This window comes from Dermacentor albipictus, chromosome 2 (assembly GCF_038994185.2).
Source record: "Dermacentor albipictus isolate Rhodes 1998 colony chromosome 2, USDA_Dalb.pri_finalv2, whole genome shotgun sequence".
Taxonomy (NCBI): Eukaryota; Metazoa; Arthropoda; class Arachnida; order Ixodida; family Ixodidae; genus Dermacentor; species Dermacentor albipictus.
In genome coordinates, this window is record NC_091822.1 from 194,210,845 (window position 1) to 194,236,454 (window position 25,610).

The window sequence follows — 25,610 nt, forward strand, 5'->3', positions numbered from 1 at the left end:
CATATGGCTGGAGAAAACAATAGGAAGTGACAACGCATTCGAATGAGAATGTCTCGTGAGCGTGCAGGCTTTCGCCATCATCCTCTTTAGCGTAGGCTAAAGTGACTCAACTTTTTTTTTACCGTTCCTGCGCACAACATTGCAGACGCACTCGCACACGCTCTACAATGTACCCATTCATATATACGGATTCGTGCCGTGAGTCAGACATATGTCTGTGCGATCAGAAACATTGAATTATGTGTGTCGCATAAAGAATTGAGCTGTGGCATTGCGCCAAAGCAGAATCGAATAGGCCTAATGAAGACAGTCCTTAAAGGAACAGGTTGCAAGCAGGCTGAATACATAGCGGACATAGTGATGGCTACGCTATAGTTTCGTGAGACGGTGCTGGAGCGCACGGAAGCCCCCTACATTTCAGCTTCCACATGTTTCATCACAATAGCCGGAACGTCTGCGATATCCAAATGACGGGACATAACATAGTGGGCGCGTCCTAGAGAACGCTCATTTCGCGTTTCTATGCCTGGAAACATTCGAAAAAGCAGTTTCTGCCCTATATTTTTCCACTCGTACGCACGTCGCAGAGGCTGGAGAATCGGAATCGTTACCGAGGAGCACCCCCTTCTCGCGTTATACGTGCCTAGCTTCGTGCTTCGACTTTCGTTGCCACTCGCCATGCATGTGCCCTGTGCTGCTGTTGGAGCGCCACTGTAACGAATCATTTTATCGTTGTCCAGGGTCCTCCGCCACAGGCGGGCCAGCAGTTCAAGTTCACTGTGACCGAGTCGTGCGACCGCATCAAGGAGGAGTTCAGCTTCCTCCAGGCTCAGTACCACAGCCTCAAGCTCGAGTGCGAGAAGTTGGCCGGCGAAAAGACTGAGATGCAGAGGCACTATGTCATGGTGAGTACCGTGATGTAGTACTGCCGCCGTGCTCACGGCCGTGGCGCTGGCAGTGCATCACTGCTGATGCTTGTTCTCTTTGCCTCGCAGTACTACGAAATGTCTTACGGTCTCAACGTGGAGATGCACAAGCAGGTGAGTCTGCGGTGAGATCGCCGTTAGCGGACGAAAACTTTTTTCTCGTCGCATTTTGGCATCCGATGTTCGCGGATCGCGCTCGCCGACGTGACGAATCTTGTAGGCCGACTGTCCTGCATCTTGGGCGGTTCTCGCAAACTGCCTGCGTTTGCTGCAGAATGGCGGGAAAACCTCAAAACGAACTCGCGCATGAATCCTTTTGTCCATGTTTGACCTTTACACAAGTCAGATTAGCGGAGATTTAGGTTTTTCTTTTTTTTTTCAGACTGAGATTGCCAAGAGGTTGAACGCCATCATCGCTCAGATCCTGCCTTTCCTGTCGCAAGAGGTACGTTGCCTAACTGTCCCTGTGCTAATTGTGTGTTCGCATTAGCATCGTTCGATAGTGGACGCATGCACTTTGCTTAGTTTTGCCCATTGTTTGTGCACTAGTATGCTAGCTGGCAATCGGTAACGCTGCGACAGTTGAATAACACGTTTGTACCGATGTTTGTCAGGCTTTCGGGCGATGATTGCTTACCGGACCTCGCAGACTGTCCCACTGTCGCTGACTTACCATTTGCTTTCGTCTGCAACGCAGCACCAACAACAAGTGGCGGCAGCTGTGGAACGTGCCAAGCAAGTCACGATGACCGAACTCAACGCCATTATCGGGGTATGTACAGTCTTCTTAAGGCCGCAAACTTTTGCGATATTGACCTTGAAGTTTACCCGCTAACGACGTCCGCCTAAGCTTTTAGGTACTTTATACCTTGTGGGATATTCTTTTTTATTTAAAGCGAAGCTTTCTTTGCCTCATCTTTCGACTTTCCCACTGCTGCTGCTGCTGCTGCTGCTGCTGCTGCTGCTGTGGGCTGCTGGCGCGGACAGCGCGTCGGGGGGTGGTTCAGAGCGTGTATATAGATGACAGCGTGAGTAAGAGAGAAAAGGCGACGGGAGAAACTAGTTTTCACCCCACCACGTCGAGTGTGCACAATGCTCTCGGGAGCTCCCTGGCCATCGCCACATTAGCCGCTTGACAGCTGTAATTATATGTGACTCCCCTCTTAAGTATTGCAGAAACTGCAGCGCTTCCCTATCTACTAACGTGCGAGGCCAGATGGGACGCAGATAGAACTTTAGAGAGGAGAAGTAGAGGGGGAAACGGCAGTTCCAATATAAGAGAAGGGGGAGGTGACGTGAGAAGACAAGGAAACCCCAATACTATACGACAGCGGTTGCGGGGAAACAGGATAAGCTTAAGTTCAAGATACGGTACAGTTCGTTGCTGGTATTTCTGAAAGATAAACGCCATGCAAATATGTCAAGCGAGCAACTTACGCAGTGCGTGCTGAAGCAGAGCAGCATTAATTAAAGCGCACCGCAGGCTCCAGGATACACTACGGAAGCGGTCGACCGTCAAATCAACACCTCTGTGGCCGCCGCGTTAGCTTTGCGACTATGGCATTGCTCGAGGTCGTGTATTTGATCCCAATCGCGGCAGCCATATTTCGACGGGGCGAAATGGAAAACGCGCGCGCGCTTAGATTTTGGGACACATTAAAGAACATCACGGTGTCAAAATTAATCTAGAGTCCGCCACTACGGCTTGCCTCATAATCCGAGTGTGGTTTTGGAACGTACAGCCCCATAATCCAATTCAATTTTAATACTTTTGCTGCAATGCAATGTGCCATGTGAGGAAATGATAAGGCTCAACCCTCTCAGAAGTTATAAAATATGGCGCACTACAACGCCTCAAGCAAACACTTCTCCCTGTGTGTTATGTGTACTACGCAGACAAACAGCAGTGGTGCACGCAAGGTAACGTTTAACATCAACTCACCACTCTCGTGTTAGCCTAAACGTTGAAGAAATTAAGCTTTAGCCGTCAACATCACCGCTAATTATATTCAACCAAAGCATCCATCACGGAAAGCTTCGCTTACATCGATCCCCACAGTGCGTGGGATCTGCATAATTTTTCCTTCACATCATTATACCAACGTATTAGCCCTTACACTGTATAACATCGGCGCCGACGGCGCTAAAGACTACCACATAACAGTGAGGATAATTTTTCGCTTATGAAATTAAGCTTTTAAACAAGTACAGTTTCTTTAGTGTAAGAACCGTTGTCAGCGGTGGTCGTTGAAGCGCCAAAGCGGTGTGGTTAGAGCCCGACGTCAGTATCTCCGGTCAGTCTCATTCTTCGTTGAAGTCTTATCCAGATTGCACATCTCCTGGTGTCTTGCTTAACTACCAATTGGAGCAGTCGCTCGTCGATATCTGGAAGGTTTGCGCCAAAAATGACTAAAAATCGCTGCGGCAAATGCGGTGGCAGCCGCTCATGCGCTTGCATACACCTCGGCGGTCCAGTATCATTGGGGCTTCTTATCCTTTTATTCGGCGCATAAGGGTAATACACGATGCCAGCAGCCACAAAAGCACAAATCCCTGTATCTGAAGCTAAGCAGTCCGTACTTTCGTGTTATACACATTTCACTCTATCATCCGTTTACACAATATACCAAAATTACACATTGCATACTGAGAAAAAAAAAAAATCTGTCCGCTCTGACACGTTCCTCCCATAAGAGTTTCATTGTCTCCAATAATTATGCATTCATGAATTTCGTTTACCGAGGAAAAGCCTACTCGTACTGCCGGTCACCACCTTGCTGTCGGTTATTATTTATTCACAATAGGCGCTAGGAGAAAGGAAACGTAGTCGGGTACACCAATAGGATCAGCTGGAGCGAGTCACCAGTCATTTAGCGAGTATTGGGTGTGCGCAAACGACTTCTTGCTGAGGTAGGGTGACGACCTTCTGCTTCGTGCCGCGTCGAGCCCTCGCTTGTCTTGCTGCAGCACCAGATGCAGGCGCAGCAGATGCCCGCCCCTCCGCTGCCGATGCTTTCCCACGCGGCCATGGCCGGCCTGCAGCCGCCGGGAGGGGGCCTGCCTCCCAGCACGGCGGCGGGGCTGCTGGCGCTGTCGTCGCTGGCCGCACCGCCGCCGCCCACGCACCTGGCCGCCGCGGCCGCTGCCCTCAAGGACCACCGGGCCGCAGCCGCCGCGGCTGCGGCAGCCGCAGCCGCCGCTGCCGCCTCGGACGACAAGCGGTCCTCCTCCGGTGAGTGTCCGCTACGTTGCTCACTTCGTCATTTCACGTCAGCCGCATGCTGGTCTAGCCAGATGGCTGTCAAATGAGCGTCGAATGTAGGTGAACGTGGCGGTGAGATTATGTAAGTGCTGTGCACATGAATTGAAGGTAGCAAGTGCTTCGCTAGGTGCCCTTCCTGGCGGTCAAGGACTCAAAGGTCGCATGCACCGCCCATGGCCAGAGCTGCCGCTGGGGTTCTTGTAATGCTTGCAGTGTGAAGTATAATCCACCCGTTCTGTATTATTACACTGTGTTTCGTTAGTGCTGGGGTGCACTGCAACCGGGGAACCAGACTACGCGCGTGCAGTGGCCATTTTGGTATTGGAGGTACGGTATGTTAGTACCGAGGAAACAGCGCGGACTAAACTAGCAAGAAAAACGAAGTACACGAGATAATGCTGCCGAACACTTCGTGTCCGTCAGCTCTGTAGTGAGACGCAGTCACGCCTGTCTGCAGCAGTCGAGCAGCCGTTCTGCGATGGCACGGGCGATGCCTGGCTGTGCTGCTTGATTCGAGATCTGTTGTGGTGACGAGCGCCGCGAGCAGTTACGCAGCACCTTTCAATGCGCGATTCTACATCTAATTTCATCTATTTGCTCTTATGCCTTTCGGTGTCGCGGCGATGAGCAATCTAACGCATTCACGTGGAGAACTGCGGCTAGGAAAGTGCCATAAACCACTGAACAAAAGCTGCCGCCCGCGAGCTGCAGGCCTTGCAGGTTTGCCAAGGGCGTAGAGCCCCACGTACCCGTCTTTCAAAAATAAAAAATTCTTGGCTTGCCGTAACGTAACCATATGGCCGCAGTTGCTTTTCGCGAGCACATTGACACCACTGTTTGCCAAATCACGGCCGCACTGAACGCGCGTGCTTCAATCCTACCGTGGCCAATCTATATCGTAACTATAGCGGCTACCGCCAGGAGTGCTACGAGCGTCGTCCAGTTCTAGCCCACGATCGCTCCCTTGCATTGATGTGAAGAGTAGTACTCTGCTGGCGAAAGCAACTCTTGTATCAGCTACTCTCGCGCCACATATTAATTTCTCAAAATTATGCATAATTTGCTCTCGGGTAACTTGGTTGACCGCTCTCGAGCTTCGTAACAAAGCGATTTTAACGACCTTGCAGATGCAGTCGGACTTCTTGTAGTAAATGTCTGTACCATAGGCGGGAGGCCCACTTTCTTTTTTCTCTCAGTCCATGTATTGACCCATTTAGTGTTGACCATTGTACAACATCGCTGATCTTCCAAAGGACATGGTAACAAGATCATTAGATATGATGGCAATATTCGCGGCGGTGTCACCCCCGGGCTGATTGATTTTTGGATCCCAGCTGCACGGAATCGATGCGACTCGCGCTCTTTCCATACTTCATTATTTCCCTTATGAGCGCTTGCTCGTGTCGCAGTATTTCAGAGCGTTATATTATATTGACTTCTTTCTTTTCCCTTTCATTCCTTTCCTGCCTCTTTCGCGCGGCGCTAAACACGCTTGGCCCTGGCTGCCTTGGTGACTGGTGCAGTTCACAGCAGCGAAGAGCGGCATGTAAGTTTTGCATTACACATCATGACCTCCCCCGCGCATGTACGCGGAACCATGTTGACAGCGCTTTTGTAGTAGCGGGTACACGGGTGTCGTATTGAATGTATGGTAGGAGCATTGCATCGCATGGTTTATATATGGATTACGTGGAGGAAAGAGTTGTATGGTTCTGGAAGTAATTTTACTAGTGCTTCTGAAGTGTTTTCGTAGACGCCGTCTTCGTGACGTGAACGCTCCATTCCGCAGCGTTTGGCCGCTTCGTGTCAATAATTCGCGTTTACGTAGCTACAACAGCGTCAAAGTGAAACTGGTTTGCTTTACTATAGATTCGTTTACATGATCTCGACGCGAGCGAGTCGAGATCATTTAGACGCATTTAATGCGGGTTGACACTCCCCAAACCGCATTAGCGGGTTGCGGAGTCAACCCACCCGTTGCAAGCGGACTGACCGAACTCGCCTCAGCTCGACACGCCAGCGTTTACATGAACCGGACGACCGGATTTAGGCCTGAAAACCGACTCGACGTCATTGTGAGCATGGACGCATATCCCATGGAGTGTTGTAGGGTCTCCGATCGGTGAAATTCGGTCGCTTCTGCTAGAGGTGCTCACGACAGAGCTGCACGTTCGCCATGCGCCGCTCGCGTTTCATTCCCCCACGCTCGTAACGTTCATAGCATCAAGCAGCGCTGATTCGTATGAGAGAAAGACGAACCATACTCTGCGAAGAAGCTAGACAGCTGCTTGCGAAATTGATTGACAGAGTTTAGCATCAACACAGGCAAGCGGAGGGTGTTTTTTTATTCGCGTGCTTTCATGGTTCGGTTCCCTGTCTTCCATGATTAGGTTACGCCCCCAGCACACGCTAAAACATTCCTAATTGTTGCGACGGAAATGAGCAACCACCATATCCATCATATGTACAGGGCCCTGAATATTTGGCTGCGCGTGTTCAAAAAAAGATTTCACGCTCACCGCTGCACTGTTCTTGCTCAAATTTTGCAGAAGGATCGCATTTTGGCTTCGACTTCGTGTAGTATAATACTTTGCATAGCTAATTGCTTGGTTTCTAAGAAAAAAAGTGTAAATTTTCCTGCGCTTATGGAGATGCGAGTTGCTGCCGCGACGGCGCAAGCATTAAGCAAGCATAAACTTGTTTCGCCACCTGTCGTCATCTGCAGAAAGCAACGTTTCAGGGCGGGCAGTCGCCTGTTCCAGGAGCGGGCAACAAGCTGCAACCCTCTCTGAAACGCTGCTTTCTGCAGATGACTGCAGCTGGCGAAACAAGTCTGGCCAGGGCCGGCTTTTCAGACGTCATTTCCACCATAGACGAAAACAGTTTCTTATTTTTGTCTTAAAAAAACAGGTGACTAATCGTGCCAGGTTTTATACTAAACGAAGTCGACGCCAGAATGCGATCGTTCTGCAAAATTTGAGCAAGAACAGTGCAGCGGAGAGCGCAAAACATTTTTGGAACACGCGCAGCCAAATATTCAGGACCCTGTAGTGCGTGCTTAGGTGTCCCTTATAAACAGCTTCGAACGCATACTTATCGCAGGTATTGTGACCAGCCTATCCCTCCTGCAAGCGCTTTTCACGCGGCGATGTGACTTGCTATCGCATCGAGGGGGAGCAAGGGATTGCGTGAGATCGTGCCGCTCAGCTCTTCTCGTTTGTACTGTCCCTATTCGCTACAACTCTGCGAAGGAGTGCTGACGTCGTTCTTAAGAAGCCACGGATTCGCAGAGGCGCGGGCATCTCGTTGGTTGCACGACGTTGTGGACGGCGTACACATGGCGACGACCGCTGACTTCGCCGTGACTTTGCGTGGCCGTGTAAACGCTGCTACGGAGGTGAACAGAGTCCTCGCGGGCTTCTAGTTGGTCTGCGCGGGGGTACTGGCTTCCCGCCCAGCCGTGGTCGCAGTTCCCGTGGTACCAGTGCGGAGAGGGGCCGGTGCGTGTTTGCGACGCGTGCACGGTGCGCCGCTACAAGTGCGCGTACAGCGGCGGCGTATTGTTCCCGCAGTCTTTTCGTCTCGAAAGACCCCCACCCCCTTAGGAAGGGAGAACCGCTGGTCGATTGTGAGGCGCCTTTGTTGCTGACGGATTGCTGCGCCCGCCGGAGCGAGCGATCCCCCGCTAGGCGGTTCCCCTCCCAGCCGACCCCACTCCCAGCAGGTCCATTGTGCGCTTTCAGCGAAAAAATACCGAAAGATGGCGGGGGGAAGTTGCATGCCGCCGCGCGGCAATTTGCGGTGCAGTACGAGTGTCGGTTGGCGTTCGCCGAGCTGGGAAGTGGGGGACGGGGGAACGGGTCGAGGGCGCCAGGGCGCCCACTTTATTGCTTTGCGTCTCGGGGCTCGCTCGAGGGCGTTTTGAAAGCGGCGGTGGGGAGGGTAAGCGCGCTTCTGAGTACGTGGACTCATCTCTCCTCTGGTTGCTGTCTCCCCGCGACAAGGGGCGGAGGAGGTTCCCCGCCGTCGGTGCTGCGAGGACGACGTCTGTTTTTCTCTCCCCTCGCAGCTCGGGGAAGAGAACCACACGTAACGAGTCGCGGTTTTGGTTTTGTTTGGTGTTGAGGGAAGGGGGGAGCGGGGGGTTGAATGAGGCAACGCCGAAAACACTTTGCCTCGCTGCCGGGAACCCTATGGTCCGGCTCACGTTTCTCGACTGAACGTGAGCCCACCCGGCTTCTCCGCTCGGTAGTAGGCAATAACAGCATAATAGGTTGAGAGGTGGCGGAATGGTAGGGGGAAGCCGCTTTTATGTTTATTCCGTTATCTTGAAATAAAAAAAAATAAGAAGGCCTGCTTTCTTGCATATTTTACATGTCCACGTAGGTTCTCCCTCTAAAATACGCAGTGTGCTGAACGCTACATTACATTCACCGCGAATTGAGTTGGTGGGGGCGGTAAAACTGGGGTGACTGAATGAATAGAATTCAAGAGAGAAATGCTTGATGTACGAAAACGGCTAAATGTTTATTTTTAGCGTAATCATCATTGAGAAGCAGCCAATTGTCAGTAGCATTCCTTGGTCTAGCTTATGGAAGCAGAGTAAAACAGTAGTGAGGCATGAAAAAGCTGCTCTACGGGTGATGCTTTCCATAGGAGCACCTGTGAGCTCATGGGAAAGAAATGATAAGAACACATGCCAAAGCTATATTACAGGCTATTATAGAAGTGTTACACTCTGTTGAAGGGCAGCCACCAACCACAACAGTGCATGTGGGACATTCATTTCTAAGCATTTCTAAGAATGTGGTCCCTTATGGAGTAAGCTCCTGGCCAAGCAATGCTCTTACGCAACTTGTGGAGGTGCCCTGGTGTTTTAGTCAAAATAGCTGCTGTACCACAGTACTTGACAATACCTCTGGTATTTACTTGTTATCAGAGTTCAGTATACTTCTCTCACACAGCCCTGCAGCAGTTGGAGCATTTCTGTTGCACCAAGCTGAACTGAAACAAAGTAGAATACCTGTTACTACTTGAAATCATGGTGCATGATCACAACACAAGCAACTCTTGCTGCAGCCAAATCATCAAAGTTCTGAAAAGGCTGATTCACCATGTTATGAAAAGGCATTGTCTTTAGTGAAATGGGTGGCTGAACTGCAGAGGCCAAGCAGTATTATTAGGGCCTCTACAAATGGCAATATCTGCACATTTTGTCAACAGAGTCTTAATATTATAAGGGAAAATGAGACATCCACCCAATCGTAGCAATTGCATTAATTAATTAGTTATCTCCACCTTGCGGGTTTTTGCAGAACTATTACGTCAGTCTTAATGTGTTGGTATTTGAAGGCATTCAGAGAGAAGGTAGCACTACAGCAGCAGCTTCATTCCAGTTTTAGGTTGTTTAACCCCAGCCGTGTAGCATACTGACATGTGGTGGCTTTGCACTATTCCAACGATGAGACTGATTAGGCAATATTTTCAATTAGTTGCAATGCTTTGCGCCTACTCCCTGTCCTAACTTATTCAGTTCTTCACAATTTTCCCATATGGAACAAGCTATGATCGGTTACCCAAATGGCCTCTTTCCTTTGGCCAAACATTCATGTTAGAGTGTTTATTGCCATTTTCAGTTGTAGACACATTGGCTAGACACTAGTCATGAGTTGCTTATATGCTGTTGTGCTTGCTTTTAGTTTAGTTTTGTGTCTGTGACATAAATCTGTAGTCATAAGGGGAAAGGCATCAAACCTGTTAGGACACTGCAGGAGAAAGTGCAAAAATGTTATCCCACAGATTTCTGATTGGGTCGCTGTTAAAAAGGGCGCAAGAATATCTAACTGCATGCATTTCTGTCGCATGCTGAAATTGTTGGCGAGCGAGTTCAATTATACATGCTCCTTTTGTTCATTCTTTTAAACGCTTAGAGAAACTCCATTTCACCTGGTGAGAGGGAGAAGTTTCGTGGCCGTTCTCCGGATATCGACCATGACCTCAAGAAGCGCAAGAAAGAGGACAAAGTAAGCACGCTTTCGTAGACATGTGGCGCTAGTGGCAGGCCCAGATGGCCGAAGAAAACAGAATTGAGTTTTTCTTTCTTTGAAAGCAATGTCATTGGAGCCAGTGTTTCAACCAGGGTATTTGTCTTTTTCAGGGCAGTTGTTGCCTGAAGGACACAGAGTCCCCTTTTCGAAACATTCGTTCCTGTGACCATGTTTGTTCAACTACTGTTGATCAGTCATGATGTGTGTTTTGTGCGTGGAAGCTGTGGTTCAGATGTACGCCTCTGACTGAAGTTAAATGAAGATAGCATAAACCAAAGTAGAACATTGAACCATGCACAGCAGCACTGTTTGTGGTTGTAAGGTAGAAGTTGCCACACATAGCCCACTTGAGACCGTGGTTAACATTTTCAAAACACCTACACTGCATGCCTCTTTTCTCCAGAGAAGCAAGGTATTTGATCAGGGATAGTTAGAGTGGTGCTTGTAAAAGTAAATTCCCCTGCAGAGTTCCCAGCAGTAAGTTTGGGAAGACACATACTTTCTGGAACTTCTTCCATTTCGTTGAATATTGCTATCATCTGTATTCAGTATCCACAGAATTATTCTGCTAACGTAGCTGAAGTACTGCTTTTTTGTCTTGTGAAGCTATTTGAAGACAGCAATGCCATAGTAAGCTTTCATTACAAGTATAATTTTAATGACAACTGGAAAGTTTGTCTTCGGTAGAGCATCATACAGTCGATGACCGATAATTCTGACTCCATGGGAAACGTACATAAGTCTGAACTGTCGAACGTCAGAAAAAAAAAACGAATGCATTAAAAAAAGATGAATTTATTTACGTTTTGATGCCCCTGTGCAAGAAAGAAGTGGTTGAATCATTGCTGCATGCGCTTGCACGTACATGCAACCAAGTTCACCTGTGACGTAGTAGTTCTGCAGAAACCCGCAAGGTGGAGAGAAGTAATCGAATAAAGGGGGAAAAAAAATCCAAGTTCACCTCTATTTCTGCCAGTTTTGCGTTGACTCTGTACGCCGATGCAAGGAATACAAAGGCTTGAGTCAGATCCGCATGTGAAGGCTCCGGATCACACGGCACATCATCATCATCCGAGCTAGAGTCGTTGTTTGATGGTGGAAGAACTCGCTCAGTTGTTTCGTCATCGTTCAGTTTGGCACAACAATGTCGTTGACTGTCGACGTCTGCAAAGTCTTCATATATAACTGCGGCGGGAATAGGCACGCCACAGCCTAGCAAGTCATCAATGATGCATGCATTCGAGATAGTTGTGGTAGGTGGCAGTTCAGGCTTTCCAGATGCAGAGTTGGGCTCATTCAGATATTTGACGTGGACTGTCGATAACTTCATTTAAGTAAGACTTCTTGGAGCCAGCAGGGAACACATACTAAACAAACAAGCACAGAATGATGGCACGCTGTCCAGAAAAAAAATTCAACAAGCAAGAGTGAGCCATGCCCAGTGGTGTCGGAATGGACGCAACTTCACAATCCAGACAAAGCCTCCAAGATAGGCATTTGCAGTTAAATCTCTGAGGAGCAGTGCTGCGACAAACGCAAGGCTTCCGTTATTGCCATCTAGCATGCAATCTCTAAGGCCATGCTTGGTGTCTCATATCTCTGAGGCCTGTCTGTCTCGTCGAGGTTGCCAGAGGAGATGGCAGCAGAGTCGGCATGTGCTACAGCCACGAACAGAGTCTGGATAATCGAATGTAGAGCTGGCGGGTTTTCGAAATATTGGTCGTTTTTATGCATTAAAGCCTGTTTCACGGGCAAGTGAAAATGCTCGCGAATCCTGCCGCCGCGCCGCAGAAATATGTTTCGAGCGGCAGCGGCGGCACCAGCGGCGGGCACGGCGAGGTTCGGGCAAGTTGGAATTTCATCGTGGCGGCAGAGCGGCAGCACCGCTTCCGAACCAATGACGGCACGCCTCACCACGTGACCAGTGGAGGACTAGTGCGGGAAAGCCTACGCATAGGACAATGTTTATTTACTCGCTACTATCAGCTGTGGAGATTACCACTCTGAATACCAGGGCGACATCCTGAATTTGCATCCCCGATGCCATGTACCGGGAAGGAAGCACAGAAGTAAAGCTGGCGTTTTCAGATAAACGATTTATCAGTGAAAGGCGGTGAACTACATAGTACCTCAGAGTCATTGCAAGTCTTGCGCGTGACAGTATAGGTTCCCGCACAACGAAGGGCTTCATGGACATGGAGCGCCTCAAACTTTTCTGCCAACATCTTATAATACTCCTGAATACACTCGGTGTCGGCGTTCATGAGCAGCGGCACCTGCACAGAAATATTGCAGGGTAAAGTACTATTTCTGTCCAAACACAACCCACCGCGGTGTGGAACTCTGGTTCCTCCTTCCGATTCTCCCAGATAGGTTTCACCCACCAGCACCGTGGAATCCGGAGTTAGAGCAACACCTTTGTCTTTTTCTTTTCTTTCTTTTTTCTTTTTTAAGGTGAGCAAAAGAAGATCCCTGTACAATCCTCATGTGGCGCAATAAATCCATCTCTGTTGACACCATGGTTAACACGCTAGCGTCCGTTATGGCAGAGTACCAAGCCGCTCGCGAGTTTGTGCACCGCATATGCGCATTTTTTTTCAAAAACAACACAAAAGATCAAAAGTAAGCACGATTTAGAGATTTAGAACGCAGGATATGTATCTATAAAATAAATTTTTGAGAAGCAGGGACAGACCAATGCTTTTGTTGGTAGTTCAAACTACCGAAACTAGTGAAAAATCCCGGGTTTTTTGCCAGCAACATTGATATTCACAGCGGCGGAAGACGCGCGGTGGAAAGGCATGTGAAACGAAACCTCGCGAAAAGCTTTGCAGCGCCGCGCCACGCCGCTGTTCGCTCCATTCGCTCAATCGCTTGCATGTGAAACAGGCTTAAGTCTATGAGGCCATTGGCGGTGCCGCAAAGCTGTCCGAATTACCGAGCGCGTCTGAATTATCAGTGTCCGATTTATCGGTCGGTGACTGTACCACAAAAAACACGAGTAATGTCTACAAGATACATGTTTCACTTGAGAAATGAATTGCTGTGCTGGTCTGCTTGCAGGACAGCGATGGGGAGAAGAGTGACCAAGAGCTGGTGGTTGACGTCGCCAATGAGGTAGGCTTCCTCCATGGCTGTCCTCATTGTGCTCCTTAGATAAGCACTGTCAGTCTTGAAACCTGGTCCTGATACATACAGAAATGGCCTCACACTCACATTCTGTGTACAGAATGTTGCGTATATGAATTAGAGCACCAGGTATACATGACTCTTTTGGCCAAATCACTTGCTCATTAGCGCTCAAAAATTTTCACAGAGGTGGTATTCTGCTATGCTTGCAGTTTATTACTCCATGTTTGGGTGCATATAGCTGGCTTGTTCAGGTTAACTCGGAAGTTCACAGCTGTCTCCGGTGTCGCCAGACCAAAAAAGTGCCAAAATGGAATGGCGACACCATCTCTCGCTGTAACACCATCTCTGCACACTGCAGCAAAATTGACCTTTTTGCCTGATATTGCCACAAACATATATGGCAAAGCAGGCCATGTGCAGTCATTGTCAGTAGCTTGTAGGGCACAAATATTTGTGATAAAGCTGAATTTTCACAGAGCCTGGGCACAGCCTCAAAGTCAGAGTCGCAGTCTGAAGTAGTAGTTTGTGTGACCTGTGCAATGATATGTCCAGGTACAAGTGGCATGCTTTAACAGAGCAGAAATTAATCATTTTTGTGGAAACCATGTCTCGTCAGCTTTTGACACCACCTGTACATAACTATTTCAGCCATGTAGAGTTCATATTCACACAGCGACTGTGTGTCTGCTTGTATAAAAATGCTCAATGACACAAGACTTTTTTATGGTTTTGTAGCATAGCGTTACATGTCGATGAGCATATGTAAAGAAACCATCAGGCAAGAAAGCATTATTCGCGATTTTGCACTGAACCTGAACGAGTACTGACACATATTGTCTAACTTGTGGAAACTCCACCGCATGCTTAGCACGCTTAGAAAACTTAAAGGTTGGGTTAAAATATGAAAATGGCGTACTTGGAATCACCAACATCATTCTGACATCATGACACAAAGCAAAATTGACTTACGTTGTGTGTCAACAAGCCTAACTATGCTGATGCTGTCCATAAGAAAAAGTAAACAAGAACGCTACACACATTTGTTCTGACTGTACTTTCATTTGGTAGTTGTAATGATCACAGGAATGAACCGAGCCAATGTGTTATGATGTCATGATGCATCCATCTGCTGCATACCGAAACTGTAAGTAGTTCATAAAAACAAGTGTTATAGCAAATTATTTAGGGCATTCTTATGCTTGCTAGTATTTCTTCCCGAGACTGCAGTGTTCGGACCTTCATCTAATGAAAAGAATGACCAGTTGAATATGTGGTGACAATGCTCCTTTCAAAATAATTTGGATACCACAATATCATTGCACCCTTTGGAACATGTAAGATGCATTGATTTCTCATGCTGTGCTTTCATTAAAAATGAGCCTAAGTTCTTGGGCATATTCTGATAAATGTCATGTTGGATGATGTGGCAGGACTCTGTGGGTGCACCTAACGGGGCTCTGTCACCACGCGAGAATGGCACTGACAAGGGCCTCAAGAAGGAGCCCCATGGGTCTCCCCACTCGAGCGTCTCCTCAAACTCGAGCACGCCATCCTCCTCCAAGCACAAGGAAGGGGCCGGAGACAAGGGCGGGGGTACACCGACTCCCAAGGCAGCCACACCCACTGGAGCTGCACCATCTTCCTCCCACAAAGGTGCCAAGGCTGCTGCCCTCGGTACGGATCACCCCTGTACCAGTGGTTCTCAAATACAGTAAAAGCTCGTTAATTCACAACTCGTTAATTCAAAATTTTGGATATAACTCGGAAGTAGCCGCTGCGGTCCATCCAACAATTTATTGAAAGCGATATGTGAAGCATCCCGCTAGTTCACACTGAGATCCGCACCGCCACCGATTTCGAACTCCGCGCCATAGTGGATGGGGAGAGTGCTAGTGCACAGGAGCACGTTGGCGACGCTGGTGTTGCCGTGCAGCTTTTCTCTTTCCATCTGCGGCCCTTTGATTAGTCCTGACTGGAGAGAGACATGTTTGCGCCTGGCCAGGCATGACCAATCCCTCTGTTGCAGGTCGGTTCTCTCCCTTTCTCAAGGCCTTCAAGATAAAGACACGGCGCTGCATGGGTTTCTTTCTTTTCTTTTGCAGCGAGGCTGTTAAAGGGCCCCTCACTAGGCCCCATAGCAAATTTTGTTTATTCGCTGCAAATTCTTACGTGTCCTCTAGGGAGCGTTCTGCTGCAAAAAAATTTTTCAAATCGGCTCAGTAATAGCCGAGACAGAAATATTTCAGTGCCGCGAACCCATGATTTTGTGAGGCGAGCTCCACTGCCAAGCGAGACACTTTCTTCACTGACCCGGTCTAGCCTTCACAAGTGAAATTCCTTCCCAGCATTCTCCCATGCCGGACCTCGAGGATCGCACGACGCATATGTCCTAGACACTGCCTTAATTTTATTTTTCTACTCGCTTTTTCGTTCTTCTTTTTCTTTCTTTCTTTTTTTTTCCATCTTGCAGCGCACTTCCGCTGACGGCGACGCGCACAAGTGGTTGCGATTGTCTCGTTTCACGCAGTGCACAATTTCGCACACTGTGCACGAGAACACCTGGCTAGCGGTATAAGTCAGTGCTACAGGAATACTGAGGCAGACACAAGCAGACAACAGAACGTGATCCCGCACTGGAACATGGCAGAAAATGGCAAAGTTTCGATACCTGTGCATGTGACTGCACAACCATGGGAACAAGCAGACAAAACGGAAGTACACCTCTCTTGCCACGGTGCGAAGTAAAACAAAAACATGCAGACATTCGGTTTGTGTGCTTTATAATTCTCTTAAGCTTTAATTCATCTATTCAAGCAACATATTACACAAATAACAGATGTTGCCTTGAATAATTCTTGAAGTCACATGTCACCATGAGCGACGTCGTTGTGAAAACACGTATACGTAGTGCACTAGCATGTGTACATCATCCTCCGGCTTGGTGCGCGGCAGCTGTGAGGAGAAGAGAAAACGGCGCTCGGTTTGAAATTTTCAGATTTTTCTGCGGTGCATAGCGATGTAATACTTTCAAAACACAATCATTATCACGCAATGTATGCTCTGCACTTGTCAGCTCAATATGGCCAGATCTAGTGAGGGGCCCTTTAAGGGCTACTTTCCCCAGGATCGTGTCCGTGTGTAAACACAAATCTATCATCATCATGAGTGGCTCCAGCGTCGTCATCCTCATCTTCCCACAGCTGGCTCATTGGCGCCTATCAGCTAGAACGTGCTCGTTTGTCGTCATCATTAACTAATTAGTTAATCAATTAAGAAACACAAATATGTAACCAATTTTTCAGCAAAGCTGTTAAGGGCTAGTTCCTTCAGGATCGTGTCTGTGTGTAGACATAAAACTCCCCATACCGATACCAATACCAAAGATAGTGCAGATACTGCCGATACCAAAGATAGTGCAGTGCCGGGCCGACCCGCTGCATCTCAATGATAGTGCCATGCTGGGCCGACTCACGGCCTAGGTGAAGCAGGCGTTAACACTTCCCATAAGTGCGCTTATTCTGAAGACAGTGCAATTCAATGCCAGGCCGACCCGCGGCGGAGGTGCGTTCACCATTAAGGGGCCCACATACATAGCTTCGCTGTTCATCCTTCTTCACAGAGTGGAAGGGCTCTTTCTTTTTCCTTCTTTTTTCATGTTGCATCTTTTGGAGGCTATGCTAAGTGGCACCAGGTAATGTCTAAAAGATGTCGGCCGTGACGTTTATTGGCGCTCGCAGTGCCAAAATGCATAGCATTTGAAATTCGTGGCTGTTACTCAAAGGAAAGCATCGCTGGGATACGTGTTTGGACGCTACCGATACGTATAGTGGAACTCAGCAGCATGCGGCTGGTGCAGATACGAAAGTATAACGGAAATCAATGTCGCAGCAGGTTGTGATGCATTTTGCGAGTACATTTTAGACCGCAGCTCTTGTTCCTGCGGCGAGCGGTGGCGGCGAAGGCGTGTTTACAGTTCGATGTTTATGGCGTGCGTCGCTTGCGGCCAGTCACACTCCGCCGCTTGTGCTGCGCCAGCCGAAATGCCGTCCCAGCCTTGCCAGACTTTGGCACGCGCCGCCGGCTGTTCTCTTCGATGCATGCACAGAACGATCCCCAACCTGCGCGCCGCTTTGAGCAGCTGTCTGCTACCCTAGTCAAAGCAGCGTGGGCACCTTTATTGCGATAGCAATTATAGGGGCACTACAGGCACATTTCTGCCGTCGGCATCGCTTGTGAAGTTCCGTGTGAGGGTGAACCGGAAAATGCGGTTTAATCTTGCGTGCGCGATCGAGGAACGCGGCCCGGATGCGTACCCTCTCCTGTGGTGCGCGATGCAGGGCGGGGTGAGGCGAGGGAGAAGGGGCATTCTCCAGTGGCTGCTACGGTGCCTTGATGTTCTCCTCGCCCACAGCTCCATACAGAGTGGAGACAGCTGCACCGTTTACTACAGCATTGGCCACGCGAATCCCGGACGCCATTGCTAACGCCTTTGGCGCACGCCGTATAAACACGTTGCCGGTGCTCGTGTTGTGAAAGCGGTCTGCGACGTGGCTAAAGTGCGCACCCGCACGGGCCTCATCTTCAAAGCTATCTACGATGTTTGTGTAATGCACATAGTGCCGGTAGCTTCGTATGCACTGTGCTTTCGACGTTTTGTACGCGTTGAAGTGACAGATGCACAGAGGTCAATTGGCTTGCAGCTGCTATCGTGATTTCCAATTCCAACATTTTCACAGACAGTTTCTACTGTCATAAGCGATGTGTGTTCATGTTTACCTGTGCGCATGACACCGTGCTGGTTAATTGAGTTAAAACACGTTGACAAGCTAGTTAGTTTGAATCCACGATAGAATGTCTAAGCGTCACTGAACAAGGACGTAGAAAGAAGCAGACACACAAAGACAGCGCTGTCTCCGTGTGTCTGTTTCTCTTTGCGTACTCATTGAGTCACGCTTACGCATTCTATCATTGTTAATTTAGTTCGTAAAGGAATGTTTGCTGTCATTACTTCGTACAGCTATGTACTAATTTGCTATCACGAATCAGTGCTACGCCTTTCCAATGAAGCTGCGAATTTTTTTCTCCGCTCCGTGCAATGTGGCTTGGTGCACTTGGCACGACAAATGTTAGGATGGAGCAAGAACCATCTCTACGTCGGGCATGGCGGACTGTGTTGGCCATGTCGGACCATGTTGGCCCCGTCCGGATTTGTTGGCTGAACCAGCATGTGCACACACACGACGTCGAACTATATACGTGACTTAACTGCGTGATTTTTCAAGCAAAGCTTGTATTGACTCACAAGTGGCATTGTCGTGGTCACGCAAAAACCCAGTTGCTCCCAGAGCAGAGCATCTGCGGGAAAGGGCGGTTTGATGAGCTGACAGCTGCGCCGGTGCTGGAGCGTGAGTCATTAGCAAGGATTCCAGCTGCATAGGCACGTGCTCATGCCACACGTGCAACCAATCAGGGCTTCATTTTTGTTCAGTTCAGTTTCGTAAAAACGGATGGAACGGCCACGCGTTGTGAGTTCCCCAGAGGAATGGGCAGCGTTTGTTGAGCGGTGGCGAGAACTCGCCCATGAAAGGGGTCGCCGTCGGTACGCCGATCCAGCCGTTGGAGCCGCCCGAGCCTAGGCAATCTGATAGAAATTAGAAGATGCCGAGCTGAGGGAGCAGGAGGCCAAAGCAATCCGGCACCGTTAACCTGTCGGTTGCTCAACCATGACGAAGGTCAGTTGCACCCAGGACAAGCTTTGCTTACCCCCCATTTTCCAGTAGGGGAAGGGTTGGTCATTTATTTTTTCACTTGCAAGGGTTTGAGTATAATTCGAATTTTTATAGCATCCCCGTGAAATTTGAATTAACGAGCTTTTACTGCAGTACAAGCCCACTAGGACACATCTAGGGACTGCAGAGCCATGGCCTTGTGTTATTATACAGTGGCCTGCATAACCATTATCTAACAACTTTAGTTACCGTCACTTGGTTTACTGCCACTTTGTTCTTACTTGAATTTTTCAGCAATATTGCGTATTTCTGTTCGCACTATTCACTGAAACACTTTCTTTGATTGTATGCCTGTTATTTTACAAAGCAGGCAAGAAAGAAGCCAACTGCTTTGTTGGATGATGCTGACCAAAAAATGCAATCTTGATGAGAAATTTGGGTGGTAACATGGGAATAGTAAGTGCACAATCTTTAGTAAATATTTAAGTTGTTCAAATAAAAATGCCGGTGACTGTAGTATATAGTGTCCTTTTTTTTTAAACTGTCCTAGCTGTTGTGTAGGGCCCTTTGGAACCTTTCCATCAAAAAAGTAACGTTCCGCCGAACAAGGCACTTGTAATTGAACATAGGGCCACTGCTTGTACTGGTGTACAAATTGTGCTGAAACTTGCCATGCTAATTGAACTGCCTAGCACTTAAATAGTGCAGGCAGCACTTCATAGTAGGACATGTTGTACCTGTGTAGGAGCAACCGGCCATTACTTATCTTGAGGTACATGCTTTCTGCCTCTGCCAAGTATAGACTGTGTGTGAACTCTTTTGCACTTCACAGGGGCGTGATTGAGCATATAAATGTAAATGCTGTCTCCTGCATGATGGTGCAGCCATGGAGAGGCCAGGGAATAGCGTGCCAAGCTAGGGCAGGCATTTTCAACTCATTTTTGTGAAAGGCTAAATGGCTGGCATTGGTAACGTTTAATAAGACATTCAAATAGCAGCAACACTGTCTGGCCAGCACAGGCCTTTTACTTGTATCACAATTATAAAACAGCGCCAGGGACGCAGAGAGCAAAAGGAAACAATGGGAGGGTGTGATGACTCTCAACTGCAGTTTATTCAAGAAATGTAGAGTATAAACCTTTCAAAAAAGCCGCCTGGCAGACATATCATAAATGGCACATAAAAAAATAATGCATTGTTTTTTTTGTTTTTTACACTGCCCTGTTGTTTCTTTTTGCTTTCTGCATTCCTGGCACTGTTTTATATTTATGTTACCACATCGACTCACCTAGCTGTCCGTACTTTTACTTGTATGTCTGGGTGACAAGGCCAAGTCAAGTTTTACACGTAGTAAAGAGACATGCGTGTACAAATCATGCTTATTCTTGTACGCATGGCTTATAATTACTGTGCAACAATAAGACACATCAGTTAACTAGGAAAAGTAACTAATGCAAGTAGGTTGTAGCTTTGGGTGAGTTGGTTCTGGATTATGATGACCAGCACATGATGCAGGACGGAAGAGGCAAGTAGATGGGGGCAAGCACTGATCTGCATCTCCTTATCTCTTTCGTCTTATTTCACATGCTGGTTTTCACAATGCAGATATTTTCACATGCCTTTTTTTTTTTTGGTAGCTTTGCATCCATGTTGCTTTGGGCCTTGGTTCAACACGTAGCTCCTTTGGCGTTCCTTCACAGGGCCACCGTACCCATACCCTCTGCACGGTGGAGGACCTGGTGCCCATGGCATGCCAGCTGATCTCAGTGCAGCAGCCTATCCCCAAGGTGTTCTGCACAACAGCATAGCACCAGGCCTCAACTCTTACTCCAGAGGACTGGTGAGGGCATTTCCCTGTCCAGCACTTATCTTGACAATCAATGCCCGAAGCCACTCTAGATGTCAAGAATTGGAGTAACCTTTGCTGGCTTGTATTGGGTCACGTTGAAATTCACTGCGGTTTAAAGACAACAAGGAAGAAAGGGGCTCGTTACATTTAAAGGGCCTTTCACCAGGTTTGGGAATTACAAACAAACAGATGTGCGTAGATCGTGCGGTGGTGATCGCACCTGTAAAGTATGAAAGTGCTGCATGGTGCAAGAACTGTCGAAATTTCAAGCAAAAGGCCATACACCATACCTCTTGAGACACCTGCATTTAGAGCTAGGGAGTCAAGGTCGTACACAAAACGCACTGCTTGGAATGTCGCTAACCATCGCACGTGAGATTTGGTTAATCATCCAATGTGGAACGTGCAATGCTGCCATTCGTGATGCGGTGCCCAGCAATGAAGGAAGAGAAGAAGAGAAAAAGAAGGACATAGGCTCGTCAAGTGACTTTAATGCGGTCCCTCGGCTCCAATATGGGTGAAGGCATGGAAGGAATGCTGCCTGCGGACACTAGTCGAGGCAAATGTGGAGAGTGTGTATGATGGCAGTGACGGTCACCTCCTCGCAGCATGGTAACCGGACAATTCCATTCCCTTTACCTCCTCTAATAATGAACTGATTTGAAAAATTGTTTCGGTAATACGCTCCCTAGGCAGCAGCTTACAACTTCCACTGTATAACCGAAATTCGCAACGAGTCCTGGTGAGGCACCTGTGAATAGCTTTCTTTGGCTCTTTGACTCTTTTTCGTGGTTGGCAGCCAGAATTTCTCCACTGATGCAAAGGGAACATTCTCTCGCACAGTAGAGTTGAGGGGTGTTTTTATCCCTAAACGCTAACTAGCTCTTGGGGGACACACAAGGTGATGCCCGAGAAGTCTGTAGTACCTGAAGGTTAAGATGTTGTGATCAGTAGTGGCACTGTGTCTTGTTTCTCCTTCACTTGGGCTCAAGGTTGCAGAGTGCATTGTCACCAAAGTCTGTTGCCTGTCTCTTGTTGAGGTGCTCCATTTTGTTTTGCCATATCACCACAGCTTCGCTTAAATGCATGAATTCAGAGTGAATGCTCGGAGGAGAGTACCTGGCCACGGTGGAGTAAACGAGCGGAAAGTTTACGTTCAGATGCTCAGCCATCTTCATGCTGTCATTATTCTTTTGTCGTTATGCTGTCTTCTACTTTTTCATCTTCAGTTAATCTTTTAGTCATGCGCATGCTCTTTGATTTTAATTTTCTATATTATTTAACATTCTCAAAGAAACTCAGTTGTTAGCTTGTGCTTCTGTCGTTTCCTTTTCTTTGTAACCCATGCTGAATGTTCAACATGAACACAATGTAGGATACCATCGTCCAGCTTACCTTCCTGCTACACAAATCAAATTCTTGCCTTTTTCTGTGGCATGGCAAAGCTGTGATGTTCCCAAGCTCGTCACCAGCTTGTTTCCCACATCTTGCCTTGGCATGTTCCTTGCCTCAACATATCTTCATTTAAAGAAATGCTGAAGAGAACTAAACAGTAAGTTGGTGAAGGCAAAATGTTCATACAATAAACTTGCAGAAAATATTCGCACCAAATGCTTTTTCTCTGCATTTGCTTCTCTCCATTTACATTTGTCATTGACAAGCTATGTAGGAGGTTTCTCATTTGTGGCTGCGTGATTATTGAAGCATTGGTGCCAAAGTGCAGTGTGTATTTCTGCTTGACTAGAAAGATGGCGCCAACACCTTTATTGTCCCCCAGAATGTAACATTCAGGATGAGTTGTCTGCTTCAGTGTCACCATTATTTCACTGATATTTGTAACCTGACTTCATTTTATGCTGAAATGCAGGTTGGCTATGAACCACATCCATCAATGCGAGGCCCTGGATTTGGCTCTATACCAGGAGGAAAACCGTGAGTCTCATAATTTTCATTTGTAGCGAACACACGTTCAGAAAAAGATTAGACTTTTTTCACAAACACGGTGTTGCATGTACTGATAAAGGTTTATTGGTAATATACTTAGTAAATAGAAGGCCAGCAGAGTGGTCATTTCCCTTGGCAACGGTTAGTGGAATCTCTTTTGAACTAAAGATCTCGTCAGTGGGCATGGTTGCAGTCTGTCATATACACTGCAAGTTCCAAACCTGGCACTTTTTGTTTTTTAGCCAGTTACTCTTCACTACCACTATGTTGGCGATAGGGTGCAACAAGCTTAAAGAAGATGGAAGTAGCCAATAGTCTATCAATGGACAGAGATGAATAGCAATGGGCAACAACCTCCAGCAAAGAGTTCCTGCTCTATAACAGGACGGAATAAAAGGTTGCTACTACAACAGCGTAAGAGTGAGTCCACTTTGTTTTACGAAAACCATTTAGTGTGGCAAGACATATTGTAAACAAGGATGGATACCATAATTACTCATGTATTGAATGCACTTTCTTTTTTCACAAAAAACTGAAGCAGAGTTGGGGGGGGGGGGGGGAGGGCGTTTATTATGCAGGGTAAATTCGATGAAAAATATATATATATATATGTATATATTTAGATAGCTTACCTTTTGCAATAAACACACATTTACAATACCGTATTTACTCGAATCTAGGCCGACGCCGATTCAAGCCGACTCCCTAAAGTCCGAAGCCAACAAAAATATATATATATATATTACCTCGAATGTAGGCAGAACAAACAAAGCGAGGACAGCGTTCACAAAATGCAAAGAGCATTTATTGAATATAAATGTGCAGAGCTCATTCAACGTCGTCGTCGCTGCTAGACTCTTCACTGTGTTTCTTGTCACTGTCACCTTCAAACAGTGCACTATCTTTGGTACCGTCAAGCGTATTAGATATGCTGCACTTTTGTGCACACTTTGTTGTGCCGCATAAGGCGTGTTGTCCACTCATTACTCGCTTTGAAAGCGGTGGTCATGATGCCGTGCTTCCAGGCTGTGGCTTATGTGTGCGTCCTGATCATCTCGTGCTAAACGACACAGCCTTCCTTTCGCAAGTCCCGGACATATTCTAGGACCTCTTCTTCCACACCAAGAAACTTCCCGGTCTTCGGTTTCCTAAAGAAAAGCCGCTTCTGATTCATAGCGCGCAGCTTGTCATGCTGCTTCCACCAGTAACGCACGTGGACTTCCGACCATTCCGAAGTACCTACCGGCAGCACGATTCCCATGCTCAACTGCATACACCACAGCCTGTAACTTGAAACCGGCCAAGTAACTGTCATTTCATCTCATTGCCCACAGCAAAATGCGATACAGGCAAAATGAGCAACTGACAAAGCTGTCATGGAATGGAAATGCCCCCCCCCCCCCCCAAAAAAAAAAAAAAAAAAAACTGGCTAGAACCTGCACCACTGTCTAGCATTGTTTTGATTGGCCGTCTCCACATGCTCACGCCGCCGTGCTGGCACCGCCAGGTCCCCAATGTTTCCTATTTGCAGGGAACGACTGTTGGCTTGCATGGGCAGTTTCATGATCATCGCTCGCTGTGTGCTTGTGTGTCGCGATGTCTCTACACTTGCACCGTCTGTGAATCATGCTATGACGCACGTATATTCCAAAAAACAAGTACATGCCATGCACGGGTAAAAAGGAAAGCAAACAAAAAACCGGTGTGCGGCAGGAGGCGGGGGTGAGTGACCGAAGGGGGTCAGTATATAATAAAAAGAAAGAAGAGCTCTACAGTGAGGAGGCACTGATCGGCTGCTGCTCCCGTTGCCATGACATCAGCTGGATCGAATTAAGTGGAAGATCTACAGTGCAGCAGTTCACGGGACTGTAGGGGAATAAAGCTGGGTGTGCGTTTATTATGCTGAAGAAAAAAAATCTAAATTTGGGGGACTAAAGTTAGGGGTTTGTTCATTATGCGAGTGCGTTCATTACGTGAGAAAATATGGTACTGCTGTACATGTACTCAAATATTAGTTTGCTACAATTTCCAGTTGTGTTGTATTAAACAAACAAAACTTTATATTTTTGCAAAAACTTCATACGCAAGAGTACATGGACAAAAAATACTGGGTGAACAGAAAGACAGGACAGTGCTTCTGGCAGAAGAGATAGAAGCGCTGTCCAATCCATATTCTGTTCCCTCGTACAAAAAAGTGCCTGTTTGCTCTTCAAGATATCACAAAAATGAATATCACCAACTAGTCTGACTCACAATCTTCGTAAAACTATACCTGCCTTGTCATCTACCAGTGGGTTTGATGTGCGCACCAGTCCAAGCACATTGCGAGTGTTCACTCACCTGTCCTTATGACGATGGCAAAGAGCAGGCGGTGGTTGTATGGGAATGAAAAAAACAATGTGCTTTGCGCAGGGCCTATTCGTTCCATGTGAGTGCCGAGGGCCAGATGCAGCCTGTGCCATTCCCGCCAGATGCACTGATAGGGGCAGGCATTCCACGGCACGCCCGGCAGATCAACACACTGGCCCATGGAGAGGTGGTGTGTGCTGTCACCATCAGCAATCCAACCAAATATGTCTACACAGGGGGCAAGGTACGTGGTTGTCATTCAGATGTGCCATATTACTACTGTATTTACGAGATTCTAAAACGCCCCAAAATGTAACATGCACACAATTTTTGTGTGCTTAAAGTGAGAAAATAAAAGTGCTCCTGAATGCA

At 47.6% G+C, this 25,610-nt stretch overlaps 1 protein-coding gene across 4 annotated transcripts in view; it reads left to right on the top strand.

Annotated features, from left to right (window-relative positions):
• Positions 1 to 25,610, top strand: part of LOC135898526 (transducin-like enhancer protein 4) — a 53,261-nt gene that overhangs the window by 12,364 nt on the left and 15,287 nt on the right. For 3 of the 4 annotated variants that reach the window (XR_010563358.1, XM_065427501.1, XM_065427500.1), the window contains 12 exons: positions 741 to 905; positions 996 to 1,040; positions 1,309 to 1,371; positions 1,624 to 1,698; positions 3,894 to 4,158; positions 5,712 to 5,734; positions 10,119 to 10,211; positions 13,299 to 13,352; positions 14,798 to 15,041; positions 20,797 to 20,936; positions 22,813 to 22,877; positions 25,302 to 25,482. Coding sequence is in view for 3 of the 4 variants with exons in the window: in XM_065427501.1 (XP_065283573.1) it covers positions 741 to 905; positions 996 to 1,040; positions 1,309 to 1,371; positions 1,624 to 1,698; positions 3,894 to 4,158; positions 5,712 to 5,734; positions 10,119 to 10,211; positions 13,299 to 13,352; positions 14,798 to 15,041; positions 20,797 to 20,936; positions 22,813 to 22,877; positions 25,302 to 25,482 (1,413 nt within the window). In the remaining variant the exon portion in view is untranslated. The remainder of the gene's footprint in view (positions 1 to 740; positions 906 to 995; positions 1,041 to 1,308; positions 1,372 to 1,623; positions 1,699 to 3,893; positions 4,159 to 5,711; positions 5,735 to 10,118; positions 10,212 to 13,298; positions 13,353 to 14,797; positions 15,042 to 20,796; positions 20,937 to 22,812; positions 22,878 to 25,301; positions 25,483 to 25,610) is intronic. The other variant, XM_065427502.1, reaches the window with a different exon arrangement.